This window comes from Oxyura jamaicensis, chromosome 4 (assembly GCF_011077185.1).
Source record: "Oxyura jamaicensis isolate SHBP4307 breed ruddy duck chromosome 4, BPBGC_Ojam_1.0, whole genome shotgun sequence".
NCBI classification, from domain to species: Eukaryota; Metazoa; Chordata; class Aves; order Anseriformes; family Anatidae; genus Oxyura; species Oxyura jamaicensis.
In genome coordinates this window covers 15934951-15955289 of record NC_048896.1, presented here as the reverse complement: position 1 = coordinate 15955289, position 20339 = coordinate 15934951, and the positions used below count along the sequence as shown (strand labels likewise).

The 20339-nt window shown below is 46.2% G+C and overlaps 2 protein-coding genes across 12 annotated transcripts in view; one reads left to right on the top strand and one right to left on the bottom strand.

The window, feature by feature from the left end:
• LOC118167252 overlaps positions 1-20339 on the top strand; it is a 237830-nt gene that overhangs the window by 146873 nt on the left and 70618 nt on the right. The gene's annotated exons all lie outside the window — the stretch shown is intronic.
• The window catches only part of LOC118167246 (vascular endothelial growth factor receptor kdr-like), a 131886-nt gene that overhangs the window by 91418 nt on the left and 20129 nt on the right, over positions 1-20339 (bottom strand). For both annotated transcript variants that reach the window (XM_035326531.1, XM_035326532.1), the window contains exons 2-3: positions 5447-5543; positions 1327-1538 (exon numbers count right to left, since the gene is read on the bottom strand). In XM_035326531.1, coding sequence (XP_035182422.1) covers positions 1327-1538; positions 5447-5543 — 309 coding nt within the window. The remainder of the gene's footprint in view (positions 1-1326; positions 1539-5446; positions 5544-20339) is intronic.

Below are 20339 nucleotides of genomic sequence, written 5' to 3'. Positions count from 1 at the left end.
AGAGAAAGACTTACTGGGAAAGCAGGATGAGGGCAGAAAGGGACTATTTTCAACAGACATACAGAGACAGGAAAATCTTATCCACGTGCATCAGCCAGGTGTGTTCACCTAGTAGTCCAGAAGCTGAATTTAGCTGTGCGGGCAGACCACAGTCCCCTGGTGATGGGAGTCACGCCTCGTGCTGGTTTCTCCATAGTCAGCAACACTGTGAGACTGTCGGTGCTGCCCGGCGCAAACACAAGGGTGTTCTGTAGGGAGCTCACTGAACTGTTCAGATCACAGCAGACAAACTCACTGCATCTCTAGCGTTTGTTTTATTACCAAGACTCAAAGAACCCCATTTTAGCAGCTACCGGAAAAACTAAATTCACTCATTTGTATGAGCGTGGGGAACTGAATAGTAACCCTATTCAGCACCAGTGGAGCTCATGCCATCCCCTGTCCCAGCCCCAAAAGGTTAGCTCCTTTGTGTAATTACTCACAGTCTCAGCCTGGAAGATCCAAGATGATTCAATAGTTTAACAATGCATTTGTCAAATAGATTGGAAAAAAATATCAGCATTTGCTGGGAATATTCTTTTAAGAAGAGTTCATATTACTGACATGGTTGTTCGGTGTGTTAGTCACTTAATTACAGCAGACCACTCTCCTCTGAAGTTTCTGTTTGCATTTATTATTGGATCTGAACTCAATGATTCTGACACAAGGAGGAGAGACAGCTCAGAGAGAACAGAAACGAGCAGTGGGCCATTTTTTACAGAATATGTACAATGCAGTCATCCAGCTTTGCTAAGTACGTCTCACAGATGTGAAGGACAAAGCTGTACACAAACGTGTAGGAGAGACAGGAATTACAAAAAACCCTTGTCAGGGAGTTTCATGCCTGGGGAGGAAGGGGAAGGGAGAGGACTTGGTTATTGAGGGTGAATCTTAGGAAAAGCACTCTGATAGCAAAACCCCCTAAGATAAAAGAATTTAGTCTTAAAAGTAAAAGAACATAAAAGATGTTTGAAGAAATCAGTGTATCAGTTATCTGGAACACAAAAATAGGCAGGACAATCTAGTTTTCAAGTCCTGGGATTGAACAAAGTAGCTAATTTCTGGTTGTCACATCCGTGTCCCTGTGAATTCAGCTGGCCTGAAAATCCAGGTGTAATCCAGCCTCTACAACACGTCAGAGCTGGTGCTTGCTGGGTCAGCGGGGAGGTGGGATTTGGGAAAGCATCTGAATTGGCTTGCTTGCACCTAGCACAGATTCAACAGCTCAGCTGAACACAGTTTATGTCACCAAGAAGGCGTAAAACCAAAATAAAGTGAAGATCTTACCTTTAACAAAGACGTAAATCTTGGCCATGAGATCCTCGTTGGAGGGGGAGTCGTCATGGATGCAGGTGAAGTAACCGGTGTCGTTGGCTGTGACTTTCCTGATGACGAGCATGCTGCAGCTCTGCCGCGTGTTATTTCGGCAGCTGCTGAGGTGCACCCTGGGGTCTTCCCTCAGGTCCTCCCTCAAAAGCCAGCTCACCGAAGGTGCTCCCCTGTCAACACAACGCACCAAAATTAAAGGCAGGGTCATGATTCCAGACAAAATTTGGGCTTCCTTCTCGCCAAGTGTTGTCGATATTCCTGATCTTCCTAAGCTTGGACATGAATGATTAAGGTCGTGGGGTGCTTGCATTACCGGCCGTAAGAAAGTAAGGGGGATCACACCACACTCATCAACGGAACAAGGGAAATTCCAGAAGTGGTCTCTAGGAGCTGCGGCAAGCTAACTCCTGGAGGAAAGCTTAATTTGTATTTTAACAGACATCCTGAACACGAGTTTGTTTTTATAATGCTATGTCTTAGGCACTTCAAACATTTGAAAGCACCGGATAAAATTATATGTTTCTTCCAAGCTGAGGACTTTGCATATTTTAACAGCTAAATTAACTTATACTTCCTTTTAACTCTAAGGCTGCATGTAGAGAGAACATTTATGTAACTTCTCATCACCTTTCTTGTTTAATCAGCAGTGACTCAATCTTGATTTTGTGAAGGGTCTGGAACTAATCAGATTACAGATCTTAGAATATCTACTCAAGACACATTTTTTTCCATTCACCTCGTCACGGCAGCCAGAACATAAAACCAGCAGGACAGACAGATCCACCATCTCACCCACCTGATCCGTTCCGTGTCTTATTTATGAACACAGCTAATGTCAAATGCAATTTTACGTAGCTCACTGACAGAAAGCAAAGCCATTTTATAGCCTGTTGCTGGACTCAGAGAGAACTTTCAGCAGACCTAAGTTAGCTCAGCAAGGGGCTCTGGCTGTGCTGGTCGTGCTGTGCCAAAAACATCAGGGCACACCATGGTGGCAGGAGCTCCTGGAGCCCCGTCCTGCTCGGGATGTGCTCTGAGGTCTCTGGGGAAGTGCCAGTACAGGCTGGGCCTGCTTGTGCGATGAAGAGGACGGTCTTTTTGTAGTAGTGGTCAGTAGCTGGTCGGTGTGGAAACCAGTGGGGACGGGAGTAATGGGCTGTGGATTCCTCTGGGGAAGATGGAGCTTGTGTTGCTGTTAAGGGAGGCAGTTCCTTCCTGCCGTGCTCGCAGAGAGGCCACGCTGTTCTGAAGGAGTGGGGGCTCGCTCACCCCTTCTCCCTCCCTCAGTGAATTCCCAGTGACCCAATGGCTTTGGCTGAGCTGAGGAAGGAGTAAGGAGCTCTGGATTTCCCCAGTTGAGTGTCGCCAGGGAGAAATCCGGTCTAGACACGTCTACTCAGCGCAGAGATGCTAGGACTTGGCGTATCTAGCAAGCGTGCTGTGTGAAATTTCCAGTTAGCTAGGAACTGCGACTACCCTTTCTGTGCCAGTGGCTTTGCGGCGGTGCGATCGGTGCAGTAAGGGAAGGCATTTGCCAGCAAATTCAGTGACACTTAAACAAACATCCTCTTGGCCCCCGTTTCTGCCCGTCCTTCTGTCGCCTTCCTGAAGATGATGTGGACATGGGGCTGAGCTCTCGAGGTTATTCCCAGCACGTAGAAGAACGAGAACACTGGGAGAAGTATGAACATCCTCTCTGGTGAGCAGCCTCACCCTCGCTGGATGCACGGGGGACTTGGACAGCCCCACCTCGTCCGTCACGCCAGCTTCCTGGCCTTCAGAGCGCTGGATTACTTTATGGCGGGGAGGTCCCTGCCAGTGCTCTTTCCCTACCTTACCAACGTCATTACTGATGTAATGACCCCTTCTGTCAAGAAACGGGACTCCTGGCCCTGAATGTGAACAATGCCTCTTCACATTCAGCTCCCATCAAGTGCTCAGGTCCCTGCCCCTCTCCCGTCACCCGTCACAGGCTGGAAACCTGCAGCAGTGGCTCTGCCGAGCAGATCAGGGTTTCACAGTTCTGTGCCTCCTCACACACGCCCACTTTCTCCACCTGCCCGTTTTACCTAGGTGGAAGATGAAGACTTTGACCACCGCTTCGGTATTTTCACACATCTGGCCAAGGGGAGTCACAGCAGTAGCTGCAGTTTAGGCCAGGCTGCCAAAAATGAGGAAATCCTGGCCAAAAACCTCCAATTTGTGGAGGCTGAGGGAGGTGGAACATTAAGATGGCGAGTTCAGTCTCCAGCAGCTGCCCGCTCGGCCTGCCATCTCGTGCTGAGCCCTGCTGCTCCCTGGGGGGACCTCGGAGCTCCCTTCTGGACCAGGCTGTGAGTGTGCGGATGTTGGTGTGTCAGCGGGTGGCAGACATCAGCGTCTGGTTCAGGGGATCTCACAACTCAAGGTGCAGAAATCACACTTCCAGCTTCCAGTGTGAGGCAAGCAGCTTAAGTGCTCTGGGCCTCTGCTCCCGTGCTAGCACCACAGGTACTGCTTCCTCTCAGCCCTGTCAGGGGGTTTCGGAACACAGCCAGCACTGTTGAAGTGCTAATAATTTCTTCATCTATTCATTCATCTGGTGATACGAGAAAATAGGATGTTGCTAGAGATTAAAAAGGCCGTGGATGGAGAACTGCTGAAAAGTAGTGGTTTAATTGGCCTGGAGCACCGCACTTAGCTCACGTCCACTTACCATGTTTTATGAAGCACTGCATCGAGATTTTAAAGGACTGTTTAAACTTTATTGCCATCATCCTTGCTGCTTGCCAAGCTAAAAATAGCATTGTAAGGTTGTTTTGACCTCATAAGCCACACGGCTAGCTGGAGGTACTTTGAAAAACATTACCTTACACTCCAGAAGACATCGCAAATTTACACAGCATGAGTCAATTTACCTTTCACTATAACATTGAATTAGATAGACTAGGAAAAAAATCAGAAGGGATATATGTGTCAGCATAACCTACAGCTTAGATTCACCTCCCATTGCTCTTACTGTCTCCAGCAACTGGGGTTGCAAGAAACCAACCACACACTGGCTACAGTCAAGGGGACTTTGCAGGAAGGTGTAAAAAAAAGTGTGTGTGTGTGAGGAAGAAACTGTGATAGCTTAGATTACCTTAAGCCTTCTCTCCTACAATGCTCTCTGAAGAAACTGAAAAACAGCCTGTCACAGCAGCGTGGCATTTAAATCACACTCAGAACAAGTGACACCTGTGTTCAGCCCAGTCTGAGGCCTTTTGTGTGACCGAGAGAGCCTGCGTGTGTTCGGACACAGCAGAAGGTGCGCTGGCTCTTGGCATTTACTGCTCGGTTGTGACCAAAACCCTATATCCCCCTTTTGCAGAGGTCCACCGCCCTGCAAACACAAGGCATTACCAAAACTTTGCTTGTTTCTTGCATGGCTGGTTTTTACATGTCGTGTCAAGAATCGAAGAGCTGCCACAGTCTATGATTAATGCTCTGGTTTCTACAAGTCCTGGTTATCTTTGATTTAAAGATGTGGGTTCAAGGTCTTGGCATGTACACATAGTAACTGCTGCTTATTTAATTGTCATCTCTTGGGTTAGCAGTATTTGAGGTTAGGAAGTTTAAGCTCATACATACATTTTTTGTCTTATATATATGTATGCATCTGTGAAGCTTTATACACATATACGTATATATAAAGAGCTAAAGTCACAGTGTGATGATCTCGATTGTCATTTACGTATGGACAGGGGGCAAAGGAGTGACTTTAGCTGCAGAAGAGCTGAACAGAAACCTATTTTCAGATGAGGATCTTACAGCCATGCCCTTAAGGTACAACCCCTTCCATAAGCTTACTTGCGCACTGACTCAGGGCTTCTCTTGGGCCCCCTTACAATGTAAAGAACGCAGTCGGGCTGCATGGTGACCACAGACCTTTCCAGCCCAGCAAATTCTCCTCCACTCAGAAACATCTGTGAGGGAAAACTGCTCCAGTTGCCAGATCATGGCTGTGCAGCGATCTTTGCTCTCCCCTACCCAGAAGCTGTGCTGTGCCAAGGGAATCGGTACAGCCAAGGGAATCCAGCACTGCCAGAGCAATCCTTACCTGCATTTTATTTTTAGGGCTTCTCCTGGTAAGATGACAATGTGGTCTTTTGCAATGCTTAGCGTCGGTTTCTCAAAAAATTCGTCCTCAGCAAGACCTGACACAAATAAAGAAGAAACCATCGTTAGGCAGGCTATTCGGTATGGTTGGAACGGGCACAATGCAGCTGAGGAAAGCCTTTTTTTGTAAATAGTTTTGTAAATAGTTCCAAAACTGGGGGCGCACACAGGGTTTAATTTATATTGTTGCAATTCAGTTGAGCACACTGTACCTACTGAGATCCCCTCGGTTTGTTTTTCTTCCCTTATTCATCTCTTTCTTTTCTAACATAGGGAACCTGTATTTCTGCTAACAGTCTTCTCCCTTTTATTTAGAGCTGGCTGTGTTACTGGATTAATAGTTTTAGAACAATAGATTAATTTCAAAAGGTTTTTACACACATATGGGTTTTTACACACATAACTGGCAGGAATTGGGTCTTTGGGACACAACTTGGTGCACGAGCTCATATATTACTTGTAATCAATGGGAGGAGAGATAGCAATAATTCTGGGAGCACCTCTTTCTGATTCACAGCCATGAGACATCTGCTATGTTAAAAACACATCAAAAGCCTCCTGTTTTCCAAAGAAACATTCACAAATACTGCACTGGAACTAAATAGCAAGCTGCTTTCTTTGAGACAAATGGAAATAAACAAATAAATCAATAAATAGTGCTGCCAGGCAAGTTTGCAGTGGTGTCTGAGACACCATCCCTAGTGCTAGCCTAACAAGGTGTGTCAGGTCTCTCATGATAGTGGTCTTTAGTGACAGCAGTGACAAAGGCCTCTCTCATCATCATCCCCATCATCATCATCTCCTGGCTCAGGAGATGTCTCCGGAGCAGCCCCACTTCCCAAGGCTCTGTGAGATCAGGACGGGTTTCACCTCGCTCCCCACTGCATGGATGAGCACTCGGTGCGGCTTGCGCACCAAGCAGCTTGTGAGCACAGCTACTGCACCGTGACAGCCCCACAAACCCGGGCGCTGAGAGGTGCTGGGATGCTCCTGACCCCTCGCAGATGGCCACTTGCAGGGGCAGCTGACATTCGTGGACGGAGCAAGGAGCATTGGCAGGTGGGTGCTGCCGCTGCTGCGCGGCCCCAGCCACGGCACCGCGCCCCGAGTGCTCCTGGCAGCTGCCTGCAGAAAGCCGAACATGAAACCATCCTGCTATCGGAGCGTTCATCTATGGCAATATCACTTTCAGAAAGTGAAACTGAGAAGAAACAGAAGTGAGGCTGGCTGGGCTGCTTTCCTTGTCCAAATTCAAAGTAACATAATCAAGGAAAGGAGAAAACAGGCTTAGATAAGTATCTCAATTTCTAAAGCTCTGACATTAAAGCCGTATGTTTTCTTTCCCCTCCTGCTCTTCAAATCTCTATCTTCTCCTTTGCCTTGAACTTGATAAGCCAGAAATCTTTAGCTGGGCTTATAACAGAGGCATTATTCTCAGCAGAATAGTGAAGATAACATATCTAACAAAAAGAGAAACATTAGGGTTTAACTTTTCAACTGGATGAAACAGTGATTTTCTTGCCTCCCACCTCCCATCTCCTCTCATCTCCTTTGTGCTGGCTTCAAGTAAAACGCTCTGAGCCTGGCATATTCTCTCAGCGTGGAGAGTGAATCACTCCCACGTTGAGAGCCTGGCTTCCTCCGTGAGCCATTCAAATTCCCAGCAGAAACTCAGTGGAGGCCAGCTCATCTCATGGCACCAGAGTCCTTCCCAGGGAGCATCCTGCCCAGCCAGCGTGCTCCTCAACCCCCTTGTTGGGCACACTGAGCCTCCCTATGGACCTTCAGCTGACACTGCACCAGTCCTGACCATGGCTCCATCGTCAGAGACCTCCCGACACCCTGTTCCACAGACTCAGAGAATCTCAGAATGGTTGGAAGGGACCTCTGGAGGTCCTCTGGTCCAAACCCCTTGCCAAGCCGGGTCACCCAGAGCATGTTACCCAGCATGTTACACGGCACGGTCTGAGCTTCAGCATGTGCTGTTCCGTGATGCTGAGGAATTTCACTCTAAGTGTTGATCTTTGCAAAAAGAAAACAAAAAAACGGTCAATGTAGCTTTGAAAATGTTTGCTGAGTGTCATTTAATTAGCTAGCTGAGGGGGCTTTGGGCCCTGCGTAGCTTTTTCAGCAAACAGCTACTGCCGCGATCCGCTCTGGGCTGTTTGCGCTGTGACTTCAGCCAGGTCTGCTTTGACTTAGAAAATCCCGGGGTTTTGAATAATCCTTTCTTTGGTTCCTCTTGCGCCGTCAATTGTTCTTAGGGCTTACAGTGGCTTAGCTGAAGGCTCGAGCTGGCCTTTTGAACAGGCCTGACTTTCATCCCTCACGAGCAAGTGTGATACTGTGGGAGGGGTGCGGAGTGCTGTGCCAGGCAGCGGGCAGGGACCCCAGCTGCTCCTGTGACTGGGGAGTAAGTGCTCGGGCCTTTATAATATGTGAGACTGGTTTTGCTAAGAGAAAGAAAAGTATTTTTCAATTATTCTGTTTATACATCTGAGCTACTTTTTTTTTCCCAAAGCTTATTTTGGCTTCAGGAGCTGAAGAAAAGAATAAGCAAAGAGTGATTTTGGCGTGTTTCTACCCCATGGAGGACAGGAGGAGAAATTCCTCTGCCACACACATTTTCATCCCTGCTGCCAGGTGACAGAGAGTTTTTCTAAACACAGCGTGTGCCCTTTCTGGCATGCCTGAGCCAAAGCTGAGGGGACTCAAAGGAAAAAAGTTGCAGTGCAAAACCAAGAAGGCAGTGGGGAGATGGCAGGATGAGGCCTCGCAAAGCTTTCAGCCTCCCCTGGTCCCTTTACAGCTGGATTTTGGTTTTCTGGAGGCAAAGCTGGGGCCAGCCCCGGGGCACACTGGATGAGAAGAAAGGGAGCTGCTCCACTTTCATATTTATTCATTGGACGTTGCGTTCAGGTCTCTTACTTGCTGGTAAGCTCTTGATTGTGTTGTAGGCAGGTGCAATCTTGTTCTGGAAAGGGCAAAGTGAACACAATGTTGGCAGCCTGTAGGTAAGCATTAAATGCACCATGTAGCTTAGTTATAGTGCTCTTCCTTCTCTGTATGCTACATGAATGTTCACTAGTTTGATGTAGTTCAGTTTAATTTTACAGCTTTAATCAGTATGCCTAGCATTTCTCAAAAAAAATAAATTGCAGCTAGCTCTGTACTTAGAATCATAGAATCGGAGAATATCCTGGGCTGGAAGGTACCCACAAGGATCGTTGAGTTCAGTTTCATAAGAAAACAGTCAGGACTTGAAGAAACCTCTCCGAGGTGGCACTCTGTGGTATGCTATACAATACAACCAGGGCCTCCAACCTGCTCAGGGTGGGGTGGGAGACAAATACTCCTGGACTGAGTCCTGCTGAAGCTGGCATTGAAGCTGTCTTGACCACAGCTGGTCAAGACTCTCGCAGCGCCGAGCTGAAGAGAGGCTTTAGAAAGAGCCCTAGGCCTGGACAGACCCTCCAACCAGGGCCTCTCTGCACCATTTCTGCTCCCAGGAGCTTGTTCTCTCTGCCAGTTTAACATTCTGCTCCTGACAGAGCAGAAAACCCCAAACACAGCACATCTACACGGGTCCTTGGCAGTGAAATGTGAAAGGTTGACTGATACATTGTCCAGGGAAGAAAAGTATATTGAAAACTGCTTTTCCTGGGATAATCTGATTTTGCAGCATAGCCAACATGAAACCTGGGAGGATCCCCATGCGGAGGGTAACGCGTGACCTCCCTCACCTCTGTCAGATGATTCCTAACTCCATCTCACTTGGCCGAGGGACATCCCTCCCACACTAAGCGAATGCCTTGCTCATGCTAGGACCATCGGTAAGCACAGATAACAACTATTTTTAATCTCTGTTTCTCATTGTAACAGTATTCCTTCAAGCATCCTTTAGGCACTGTCACTACCCGGTAGCTATGCCAAAAAGAGCGCTCACAAATGCTTGTGAGATCGAGTGTATCTAGGTATTGTACACAGTGACAGCTAATGTCAATATCACACCTCAGGAAGAGATCCTCTTATCCCTTTTGGGCACTGCAGTACACAGAAGAGGGGAAAACTGAAAGAACAGTAGCAAAGAGCACCTAACCTCTGCGTCAGATGACAAAAAAATAACGTCTAGGCAAAGCGCAGACCGCTGTGCTGACAGCTAAATGAAGCAGGTTAGACCAAGGCCCTGATTCCACAAGGATTTGGGCACACAAATAGCTTTTTGCACATGATTGAACTCCAGGGACTATTCATGTGTGTAAAGTCATCCTTGTGCACAGATCTGGGCCCTAGGACACATCAGGTCCCATTAGGAAGGGCTGGAAGTCAGAGGAGTTTTAGAGCTGACTTAGTAGGGAAAGGGGAGAGGCACAGACACATTATTTAAAAACTTTCCCCACTGCTGACAATAGATTGGGAATACTTTTGTAAGCCGTGCTTAACCTGTAGCTTCTGAAAGTTAGAGCCCAGATCAGGAACATGATCTGTGCTCTGAAAATGCTCAGGGGGGTCACTGGGGGCTCCGTGAACAGCGTGCGTGGCCCTGATCACCGTTAATGAGATGGTTGCCAGTAATACGGATTGTGCCGATGAAGAGCTGCTACCTGTTCTACCTGCCAGGGAAAAACAGATGATGGCTCAGTCTCTCCAAACTGCTTTGTGTCTGCAGCACTAAATGACACGGAGGAGGGACAATGTGCTGTCCTCTGAGAGGCCAGGGAACCTCATCACAAGGACACAGCTTGAGTGCATCTGGAAAATAAACAGGTACCAGTTTTAAAGAGTATTTTCATGACTATATCCCCAAGGAAATCCTATTTCCACTAGAATTAGAAAGTTCAAGGATTCAGTGAAAAGCTGTGTGTGTTTAAACCAACGGCCTGTAATCATTTCAGGATTTGTTTGAAGGTCACCCACTATGAAAAGAGAAGGCAGTACTGCTAGTATTATGGCATCACAAGCCTTGCAATATTTGGTGTGTTTATTAGGTCTTCAGCTCCTGGAATCAGCTTTCACTTGTTATAATTGAGTAATTTTCTATTACTTTAAAGGCTTAAAAAGACATTAGCAAGTAAGTAAAAAGACCCACCTCTCCCTCCTTTTTTTTGTGACTTTGGGTGGGAGAAGGACATACAACTTTTGATTCTGCCAGACTCATGCATTAATAAAATATCTTATGCTCTCTATTCTAAACACAGTATTTTCTAAATTAAGCATTACTGCTGGCTTTGACTTTCCCAGCAAAGAAGGGATGCTCCTGTCTTGAAGATCTTGGCTTTAAATCAGGAGCAAACTTCTTTTCTTCTTTTCTGCCAGCTAGTGGGTGCTCTGTCAAGCCCCCTGATGGGTGCCAAGCCAGTAGGGAGGGCAAAGACCCACACGATGGGCTGCAGATGTGGAATGTGTGGGTCAGAAAGGGCAGTGTGAAGGTAGCTTACGCTCCAGATCTAACATGGCTCGATCACCTTGCTCCTATTTCAAGGTTTGCTCAGGGAGTTAGCTTTATCAGGTTGTTTGCTCTCCTAAGCCTCAGTTCTCCATATGTATGTTGAGGCTAATAATTGAAGTTGTTTGTACAGGTTTAAACTCTTCATCTTTTCATAAACACATGCACAGCACTTGATGTATGAAGCCGTGCCCTCTTCCTCAGGTGCTGTCACGGGCCACAGCCCCGCAGGATGCTCACACGCTCCCTGCCGAGCTGCCTTTCCCAGAGAGGAGTAGGGGCCTAGGGCTTGCCCCAGCTCTGCTCTCACACGAGCTGGAAATGCCACTTCAGCAAGTGCTAGGTGTTAGGTCAGAGGTTGGACTAGGTGATCTTGGAGATCTCTTCCAACCTAAATGATTCTGTGATTCGGTGATTTGGTGATTCTGCTCCATGTGCTGCAAGCTGGCAGCCAAGCTACTCCTCACCAGCCTGTAACGGGAACAAAGCACCACCCTGAAAACTGCCCAATGCATCATCTAGGCAAGAAAGGCAAAGAGCCCACTTGCCCCCAGGTCTCCTGGGAACTTTTGAAGATTTTCTGTTCTGTTTTGCAAGAAGCATATCCTCCTGTTGGCTTCCACCTAGAAGAACACAGGAATCCCCCCAGGGAGTCCTGCCACAGAGATGCTCTGTGTGGGCATGCAGCTAGCCATCTGTAGGCCAGTCAGAGCTTCCATTCCGACAGAAGCTGGAGAAGTTCATACAAAATTAAATCAGTAATCAGTAACTCACTGGGAGAGATGGCTAAGATTCTTTCAGAGTATCTGAATGCTAGTGTTAGCCCAAGAGTACTTGCTGGCGCAGCAGGCTTCATGGTTTTGTTGATTTTCCAAGCCAGAGGACCTAGTATTTGTTTAGCTGATTCATGAGAAAGGGGAGCAGTTCCCACCCATTCTTCTCCTCTGCCTGCTACAGATACAAGTTGTGTGCAGCTCCACCAGAGGCAGGAGTCTGGATGTAAACGTTCTCAGTGACAACAACAAAAAATTCAATCATTGCTCTCAAGTGGAGGAGACATCTACAGCACAGTGAAAACAACTGCTAAGTAGAGCGAGTGTTTGAAGATAAGCTAAGACATTGGCCCTACTCTTGGGATTTGTTCCTACAAGACTTTTCCTCACCCATAGATGCATCAGCATTTCCTGATGAAGTGGCACAGGGTCACTCTGATTTCCTCCTGTAATCAGCAGAAACGCTTCAGCAAGGCCACCTGATTGCTTTGTGTGCTGACAGTTAAAAAAACACTGTTAATTAACAGGAACTTTACTCTGATTTTTGGTAATCAAAACATAACCTTTGCAGTTTGGCTACACCTGCTGAAAGGCAACTCCCTGAACATGCAGTGCCATGAGCTTTCTCGTCTTTCCATGATAGGGATCGCCGTATCAGTTGCAGATTTATGGAAAGAGGCCACAGAAAGCAGCTCTAGGTCAAAATTGTTTGGTCTTTGGTGGCAGCAGCTCATTAATCAGAGCCATTGTTTTCCCTCTGACACTGCAGAGTGTGGAGTCCTACAGAATGACAGAGATATCACCGCCCTGTGCTTATGTTGAGTTATGGAGGGGGGGGACACGTCCGTTCTTTGTGACTGCGTGACAAGTCCAGAACTTAGATCTACAGCCATAAAATAAACATGAGATCTGGGAAAGGAGGTGGCAACATCTGCAATCATCTGCCATGCACTCAAGCACAATTTAAAGTATTTAGGAAATGCAGCAATCTCATGTTGATGGAGAAAAGGCTGGGAATGTTGTTATTTCTGGATCTAAATTATGGCAATTCCTCTGGGAAAGAGAAGACCTGGCACATCTCCACGATTAGCAAATATGCAGACCCGGTGGGAGAGAGACACACACACACACACAAAAGAGACCATGCTATGTGTGAAAGACTTCAGGGGAAAAAAAAAATACCGAAATATGTGAGGTATGAAACTGTCTTTGCCTCTCCCCCGATGTGGTCTCCTGAGAACAGCTTAGGGTTGCAGATGCAAGTGTTTCCAATGATTCCCAGACAGGATTACTTCATAGAAGCTCCGGACATAGCTTTCATTCTTCCTTGACTTGGCCATCCTGTGAGGGAGAGCAGCACGGGCACGAGCTGGCCTCGAGGAGGAACCCACATGGCAGCAGCCCCTGCAGGAGCCCACCAGGCCTCGCCACCGGCTTCAGCCTTGCGCTCGCACTGCGCTCCTGCTGCAGCCCACCACAGCCCCTGTCCTGCCCACCCTAGCCCATAGGGTAAGGGACTTGCTGCTCCTCGGTCTTCAGATATAACACAGCATTCATCTGGAAGCGAGCCTGGCCAGGGTTTCACTTCTTTCTCCAGAGCGCTGAGTGGGAAATGGGAAGGTGGGAAGGTGGGCTCGGCCTGTCTCCGCTGGGCCCCACCAGGCTTTCCTGGGTCACCTCACATCTTTTAGCACAGGTGAACTCCTGGGAGCATATTTGTGTACTGGTGGACAGATCACTTTTATCACTTTTATCAGCCCAACATGTCTTCGTAGTACAGACACTGACCGGGTTATGACTCCTGCTTGTCAAAACCCTACACTCAGTTCCCTTTAATCTAACCAGAATTGCCCTATAGAGGGTAATTTGTATGCCGTGTACGCAGTGAAACTTAAAGTTTTGGATACTATGGAAGGAATGTTTTTAAACACTTTTAATTAAATTACTTTATTATTTTGAGTAGCTATCAGCAGATTAGCTCATTTATCAAGGGTGACATGTAAGGCTGAAAGTCAACAGCAGTAATTCACAGACTTCATGTGTGTCACATAGAGCAGCACTAAACACTGTGTTCACTCACACATCAATGGGATTGAATCTGGCACCTCTCTATATTTCTTTCAAAGTTATTTGTTTTGTACAGCTGCAAATAATGAAAGCAATTGTTGTGCTGACTCTGTTCCAAGAACTATTCCCCAACCTGCTCATGTGCACAGAAAGAATCAGTCACTATGGAAATCTATCTTGATTTGGGCCAGGACCTCTCGTGAAAAACAAGTAGTAAATCTGTTGATGCAAGGACTGATTTCTCTCTTGCTTCTACCCAGTTTTAACATTTATATTGGACTTTTTATCTGCAGTAATGGGGCTGCCTGTATTCAGGATAAGAGTAAATAAAGCTCTTTAGCCTGCTTATTTCATTAAAGAGAATGGATCTTTTTTTTAAACTTAGAGCATTGGTAGAAAAGTTCTCTATGTCTTCTTGTCCGTACAGTTTTATATCTTTCTAACCTTTTTCTGTTGCAGTGCCAGTAACCATCAGATTTTAAAAAAAAACAATACTAAGGCAGTAGTTTTATTTCCTGCATGGATATGATATGGTGATATAGATACATTTTTACTTATTGATCACAACGTTACTGCACACCTCTTGGCAGACTGGAAATGTAAACTAGTGGTTCCCGTACGATGGCAGCACTTCCTGCAGGGGCCATGTGGTACAGCAAGGCAGTAGTAAAGCCGCATGCAGGTCCTCTGCTTGCAAGGCAGGAGACAGGGAGCATGCAGTGGGGTTTATTTTTCTGAAGGCCCGAGCAGTTGCCCTTCATTCGGTGTTTAAAAGGCATCCAGCAGCCCACACACACACCAGCTAATTCGTCCTGACTGCCAGTAGAGGTCAGACTTTAAGCTGGCAACATAAAATCCTAAGAGGGATTTCCCTTAGGTCCCCATAAAAGTTGCTAACATCAGAGACCAGCAGTGGTGAAATGAAATTTTTATGAGAAGTCAATAAAATAATGCTGTTTTCACACGTCAAAGATCTGTCCTGGTATCTGGTCGTACAGGCACCCAAAGCATACTGCTGGAGTTATAAATCTAGTCTAGTCCCATCACCTTTAGAGTATAATCATGAAACAACTTTCAGCAATAATTTAGAGCTATCAGACTTGTTTCAGAGGGAGACCTCTGGTACCATACAGCTTGGACAATAACACTCATAAATTAAAAGCAAACAGAGACTAAAATAAAAGTCCTTCAAGTTAAATATGCTGGTAAATAAAGTTTCACTTGGCCATACCACAACCCAACATACAACCTCACCTGCCATATATACGTATATTTACAGAGCTGCTGAGGGATGATAATTTGAAAGTCACCTAATCTGGCTATTTAAGTTCATCACCAGAACACGTATTAATAGAGAAATTTTGCATATAATATAGGGTAATATTAATGTGCAACAGTCTTTCAAATTACTGGGTCAATTAAATTATTGTACTCTAAGTCAGCATACACCTTTGACAATAAAATTTCATGATATTTCATCCTAAGTAAAAGAGTTTGGAAAAGTGTAAGGTGGATACCCTAGAGAGACATCAGAATGACCAGAAAGGAACAGGAGAGATAAAATATGACATCCCTCAAACTCTAGTTTAGCAAAAAGTGTGTTTCTTTGAATTGTAAGGACTCTGCCTTCAGCCTCTGCCTGCATGTATCAAGTGAGGAGGATGCTCACTCCTGTTCCTCCTCTACCGTCCACAGACTAAGTTGGTGACTCCCAGGTCTCTTCTTGTTTCATCAGCCACTTTCTCAAGAGACCATTGGGAAACCCTCAAACTAGTCGTAACATATCCTTAAGCCCTGAACAGCACAGAGTGACCTTCACAAGATCTGAAAAAAGATGCTGTTAGCCCAGCTGATGGGGTTTATCGGGATAGGCCATGTGGATCCGTTCTGGATCCCGTCTTTCCTATGTACATGAAAATGATTTGTATGCAGTGATTTGAGTCAGTAGAGCCCGAAGAGGCTTAAGAGGGAGACTAACAGAGCCTTTCATTTGGTTTGGTTTGGTGAAAACTGCCTGGATGAGATGGACACATTCCAAAACTTGGTAGCCTGGGCCTTCAATGAATGAAGTTCGGTGAGGAAATCTGTTCAGTGGCACACAAGCCAAAAAAAAGGAAACTTGTCCCTCAGCTAAGCTGGTGGCTCATCTCCAATGAAGATGAAAAGAATTCATTGCTGCAGAGATGTTTGTTTTTAGGAAAGCATAGGTTTACTTGCTGGTTGCGAGTTATGATTTTTGAGTATCATTTTCTCTGTGTTCTTTGATGTTCAGTCAAGGATTGATAGCCCAAATACATGGGAGAGAACAGTTAAGATAGTAAATATACGTGTCTAGATCTCAGCTTTGTGTCTTGACTCTCACATCTCAGGTGTCAGGGATGATTCTTAGGCAATTTTGTCTCAACATTGTATGAGTGTTCTGTCAGTTTTCCATATCTCAAGCAAAACTTTGGTATGGTTTCAATGATAATCTGTCATTTTTCTAAACTGATTATTTGCCAGGTTGTCAAAACCTGAAGACCAAGAGCCCTCTCAGCAGATTTGATACTACTTGCTTGCACAGCACACTGTAATGGGACCTTTCGGTGCTACAATAATAAAACCTGTAAATGGGAGTGCTTAACAGGAAGGGTTGGGATCACGGGAGGTCCAATACCAAGGGCTGCTATTTATCTGCTTTTACATGTGCAGGTGGTAAGAGTCTAGGGAGAGGAAAGAAAAGCTTCCCAACGTTGTTCTATCAGCCTAATTCATCTCCCAAAGGAAGCAACCAGCCCTATCTTTAGGACTATTTAAAATTAGATGAGATAAAGCGCTAGGAGATGTCCTTCAGAAAACATTTGCTGGTGACCTACATGAAGCAATCTCCCAGTGCTTCAGCTGCCACATCTAGGGCTGTACTGGGGCCACACAGTCCCGCTCAGATGGCCTGCCAGAGCCGATCTCTTCTTTCCAAACTGCTTTGGTTCTGCTTCAGCACTGCTGGGACTCAAAGGCAGAGTGGGCGTGCTGGGCTTTGGACTCCACTGTCCATAAACCTAAACTCAGAAGAGGACTGCAGCTGTTTCTAAGAAACGCAAGAGCTGAGAGAGGAATTTGGATGAGGGTCTGCTGAGTGCTAAGCGGGTGGCTTACAAAACAGCCTCGCACCGTACTCCATGGCTAAATCCCAATCAAACCATCAAGCAAGCTGGCTGCCCGCTGCCCACCAAGTGCTCGTGGGTTAGTTGTTCAGAAAGGCTGCCTCTTGTCCCGGGCCACATGTCCTGAGGTTTCCTGCTTGGAGCCTTGCTGGTGCGAATCCAGCAGTCAGCCCTGCTCCCAGTGGGTCATGTAAGCAGCATCGTGCAACACACCAGTGGAAACCAGGTAATGTGTATTCTCAGGCCTTTTGCAGAGTGCTAAATTCCTCCTCTCCATCACCCAGCCCTCTTTTCTAAGAAAAATATCAGCTTGCATGGAAACGCTTCTTTGTACAGAACATCTGTGTCCTCCTGCTGATGAATCACTGACCTGCAGAAGGAGGAGGCCAAGGGAAGGTCACGAGAGGGACACAATCAGAATGGGGAAGGTGGATGGTCACAGTGAAGCACAACAAAAGCACACACCCAGTTAGCATTATTTTATTAGTTTTTCTGGGGCAATAAATCCAGGAGTAAATGAGCCAGAGCCTCCCAAGATCAGCCCAATTGATGAACCACACTAAAAAGCAATGAATTTGATCAAATCACAAAGATCATATGTGTCAGAAAAGTGCAAATTCCAAATGACAGTGAAATCTGCTTGGCAGGTAATGCCTCTGTTTTCTCTGTTTCTTAACATAACCCGTTAAGAAGAAATGGGCTGAAACCAACTTTGGACTTGATGCTGGAATCTGTTTTCGATCAGCTCTGTGTTCTGCTTCTGTCGGCTTTGTGTGCCTGTCTCAAGAGGTTTTACTTTTTTTTTTTTTTTTGGTTTGTTTTGAAGGGTGGGAGGTTGCTATTCTGGGAGATGAGATAAAAGCTGTTTGCTCGAGAAGGGGAGAGAGAACCTAACGATCTGCTTAAAAACCAGTCCCCGATTCAGTTACGTTTCTGCATCCCCAGGCGACGTTATGTTATCTGCCTGCAACCTCCCTGTGTAGTTTGGCCTAACTAGGTCTGCAAGCTGGTTTCCTCGCTGGTTTGCATTAAGCTGGAAAGTACCAATCAGACCCAGGGAATTGGCTGCAAATCGTTTGTGAAATCCTTCTTAATGACAAAGTCCATCAGGCTGTGGAGCAGGGCTTCAATCGCTTCCTTGCAGCCTCCACCACAGCTACCCTGACGTGACCCCAGCTGCTCCCCTGTTTGTTAGGCTTCTCCGCAGCTGTGACATAATGTTTTTGATGGCAGGGCTTGGAGGAATTCTGCTTGTGGCAAAGCAGGAATCTGCTTCGAATTAGCACTGCACATATTTATCAAGTCTACATAGCATGGCTGCCTGTTGACAAAAGTCCCTTCTTCTGTCCCCTGCTGGTTTCCAGATTAGCTCACTTGCCCTGTGAAGGTTTAGGAAAGGCAGCCGCCAGTGTCTGAGCGCAGCTTCCCACAAGCCCGGAGCGGGGCGGCAGGTGGATGATCCTCCAGCTGGGATGCCCTGAGCTGAGCCTGCTTCTTTAGGGCCAGATCCTGATTCTTGGGTTGACCTCAAGGGGCTCTGTGGGGGACTCACGCACTTCAAGGCTCCCTCGGCTCGCTGCCCTGGTGCTGGCCGTATCCTCCCTGCTGCTGCAGCGGAGCAACTCCCTCTGCAGCCAGGTTGGTTGGGTGGCAGCAGCTCACATCATCATCTGAAGGAAACACAGCACCAGGGAGACGATTGCACGGTGCCTCTGGAAGCTGTGCATTTGCCTTGTGGGACCCTGCTTTTAAAGGTTCTTCACTGACTTTCAGGAAAAGAAAACATTGCTGGGCACCCAGCAGCAGACCCAGTTTGCATTAAAGCCACCTACGCTGCTTAGCAAAAGCTGGGAAGGAAATTCTCCTTTTTCATGTCTAAATATTTAAGATCTATTTATTTATTTTAATTCCTGTTGTGCATAGGGATAAAACAAAAACCCTTCAAAGTTTTTTTTTTTTTAATTATTTTTTATTTTTATTATGAAAAGCAGCAACAGAAAAAGACTCATCTAAAAATAGCCATATATTGAGGGCAGTTGGAGACACAGATTCAAAGGCTTGATTCCACCAAGGAACACGGTGTCTCCAGCATCCTACGCATGCATCTCAATGACAGGGGCATGGTGTCGCTGGGCTGTGAGCAGAAAAACCATCCTGGCTGGAGAACCCTTCCTGGAAGACTGCATTTACCCCAGTCACTTTGGACACAAAATTCAGTCACAGTGTAATTTTCTAATGAAAATTTTCTCTCTTGTTATAAAAACACAGACTGGTTCTATTCTTACTACTGATTTCAAACAGAGCAGAAATAAGCCCACTGCTGTTTTCTTTTCCTAAAAAAATTCCCTTTTCAGCCCAAGAGTTTATTGCAGTTCTCATAGATAAAACGTGCAGTTGCTCTTTGAAGAGTAAGATCAGTTCTTGTGCTGGATAGTTACGGAAATCAACAAATGTGACTCTAAGAGCAATTAAATGAAGAAAGCAGCTCCTGTTTTGGGAACTCTCTCCTGACTATTTCTTGCAGAGTAACAGAAGCCCTGATAAAAATCACAGATCTGTATGAAAATGTCAAGGAGAAAAGAGAACCATGGAAGCTAAGTGAGCTCTGAGTGAAAGCAAAGAGAACACCACTACCAAGAAAGAAAAATGTCACCACGTGGATTCAGGCAGGGAGTAGTACCAAGGCTGGAGACAGAAGAATAATGGAAATGCACACAGACAATTAACAAGGCTCCTTCCCATACTGAATCCATGCACAGAGCCGAGAACTGCTGCACTAAGAACCCAGAGAAGTGATTCCAATAAGGAAATCCAGATCTGAGGCCCTGCAGAATACGCGAATGGCTTGTCAAGGCAGAGCATGCATTAGCTGGAGTCCTTACTTGATCTTTCAGAGGTCTGTTCCCTCGGTTAGGCAGCAACATTTTTAGCATGGCATATGAATTTTGGTCTGTGGGCTATGCTACTGAAGAATTTCTCCACATGCTAAAGAAAAGCAGCAGGTTCTCTGAGTCTCTTGCTGAGTATGGTGGTACCTGTGTGCTGTACGTATCTGAGGACGAGGGGGAAGCAAAGCCAACTACAGACAAACAGATGCATTGAAAAAGCAAGTACTGCACAGTCAGTTAAAGGTGGTGGTTTTTTTTTTTTTTTTTCTGTATGTGTAGTAAGTTCACGCAGACGCCTGGATCTGCACAACCAAGCCAGAATGAGACCAGCCACTAGTCTAGCCAATACTTTGACTCAAAGAAACATGCTTGCTTTCCAGCTGGAAAGAGAAGCTGACCATTTTGCTGCACTCTTAAGATACTGAAATGTTTATATCAATTTAAAACAGTCTCTTGCAGAGAGTACAAAAATAAAGAATTTTCAGGCGGAGACCTCAGAGGCCAAGTTGTAAACCCT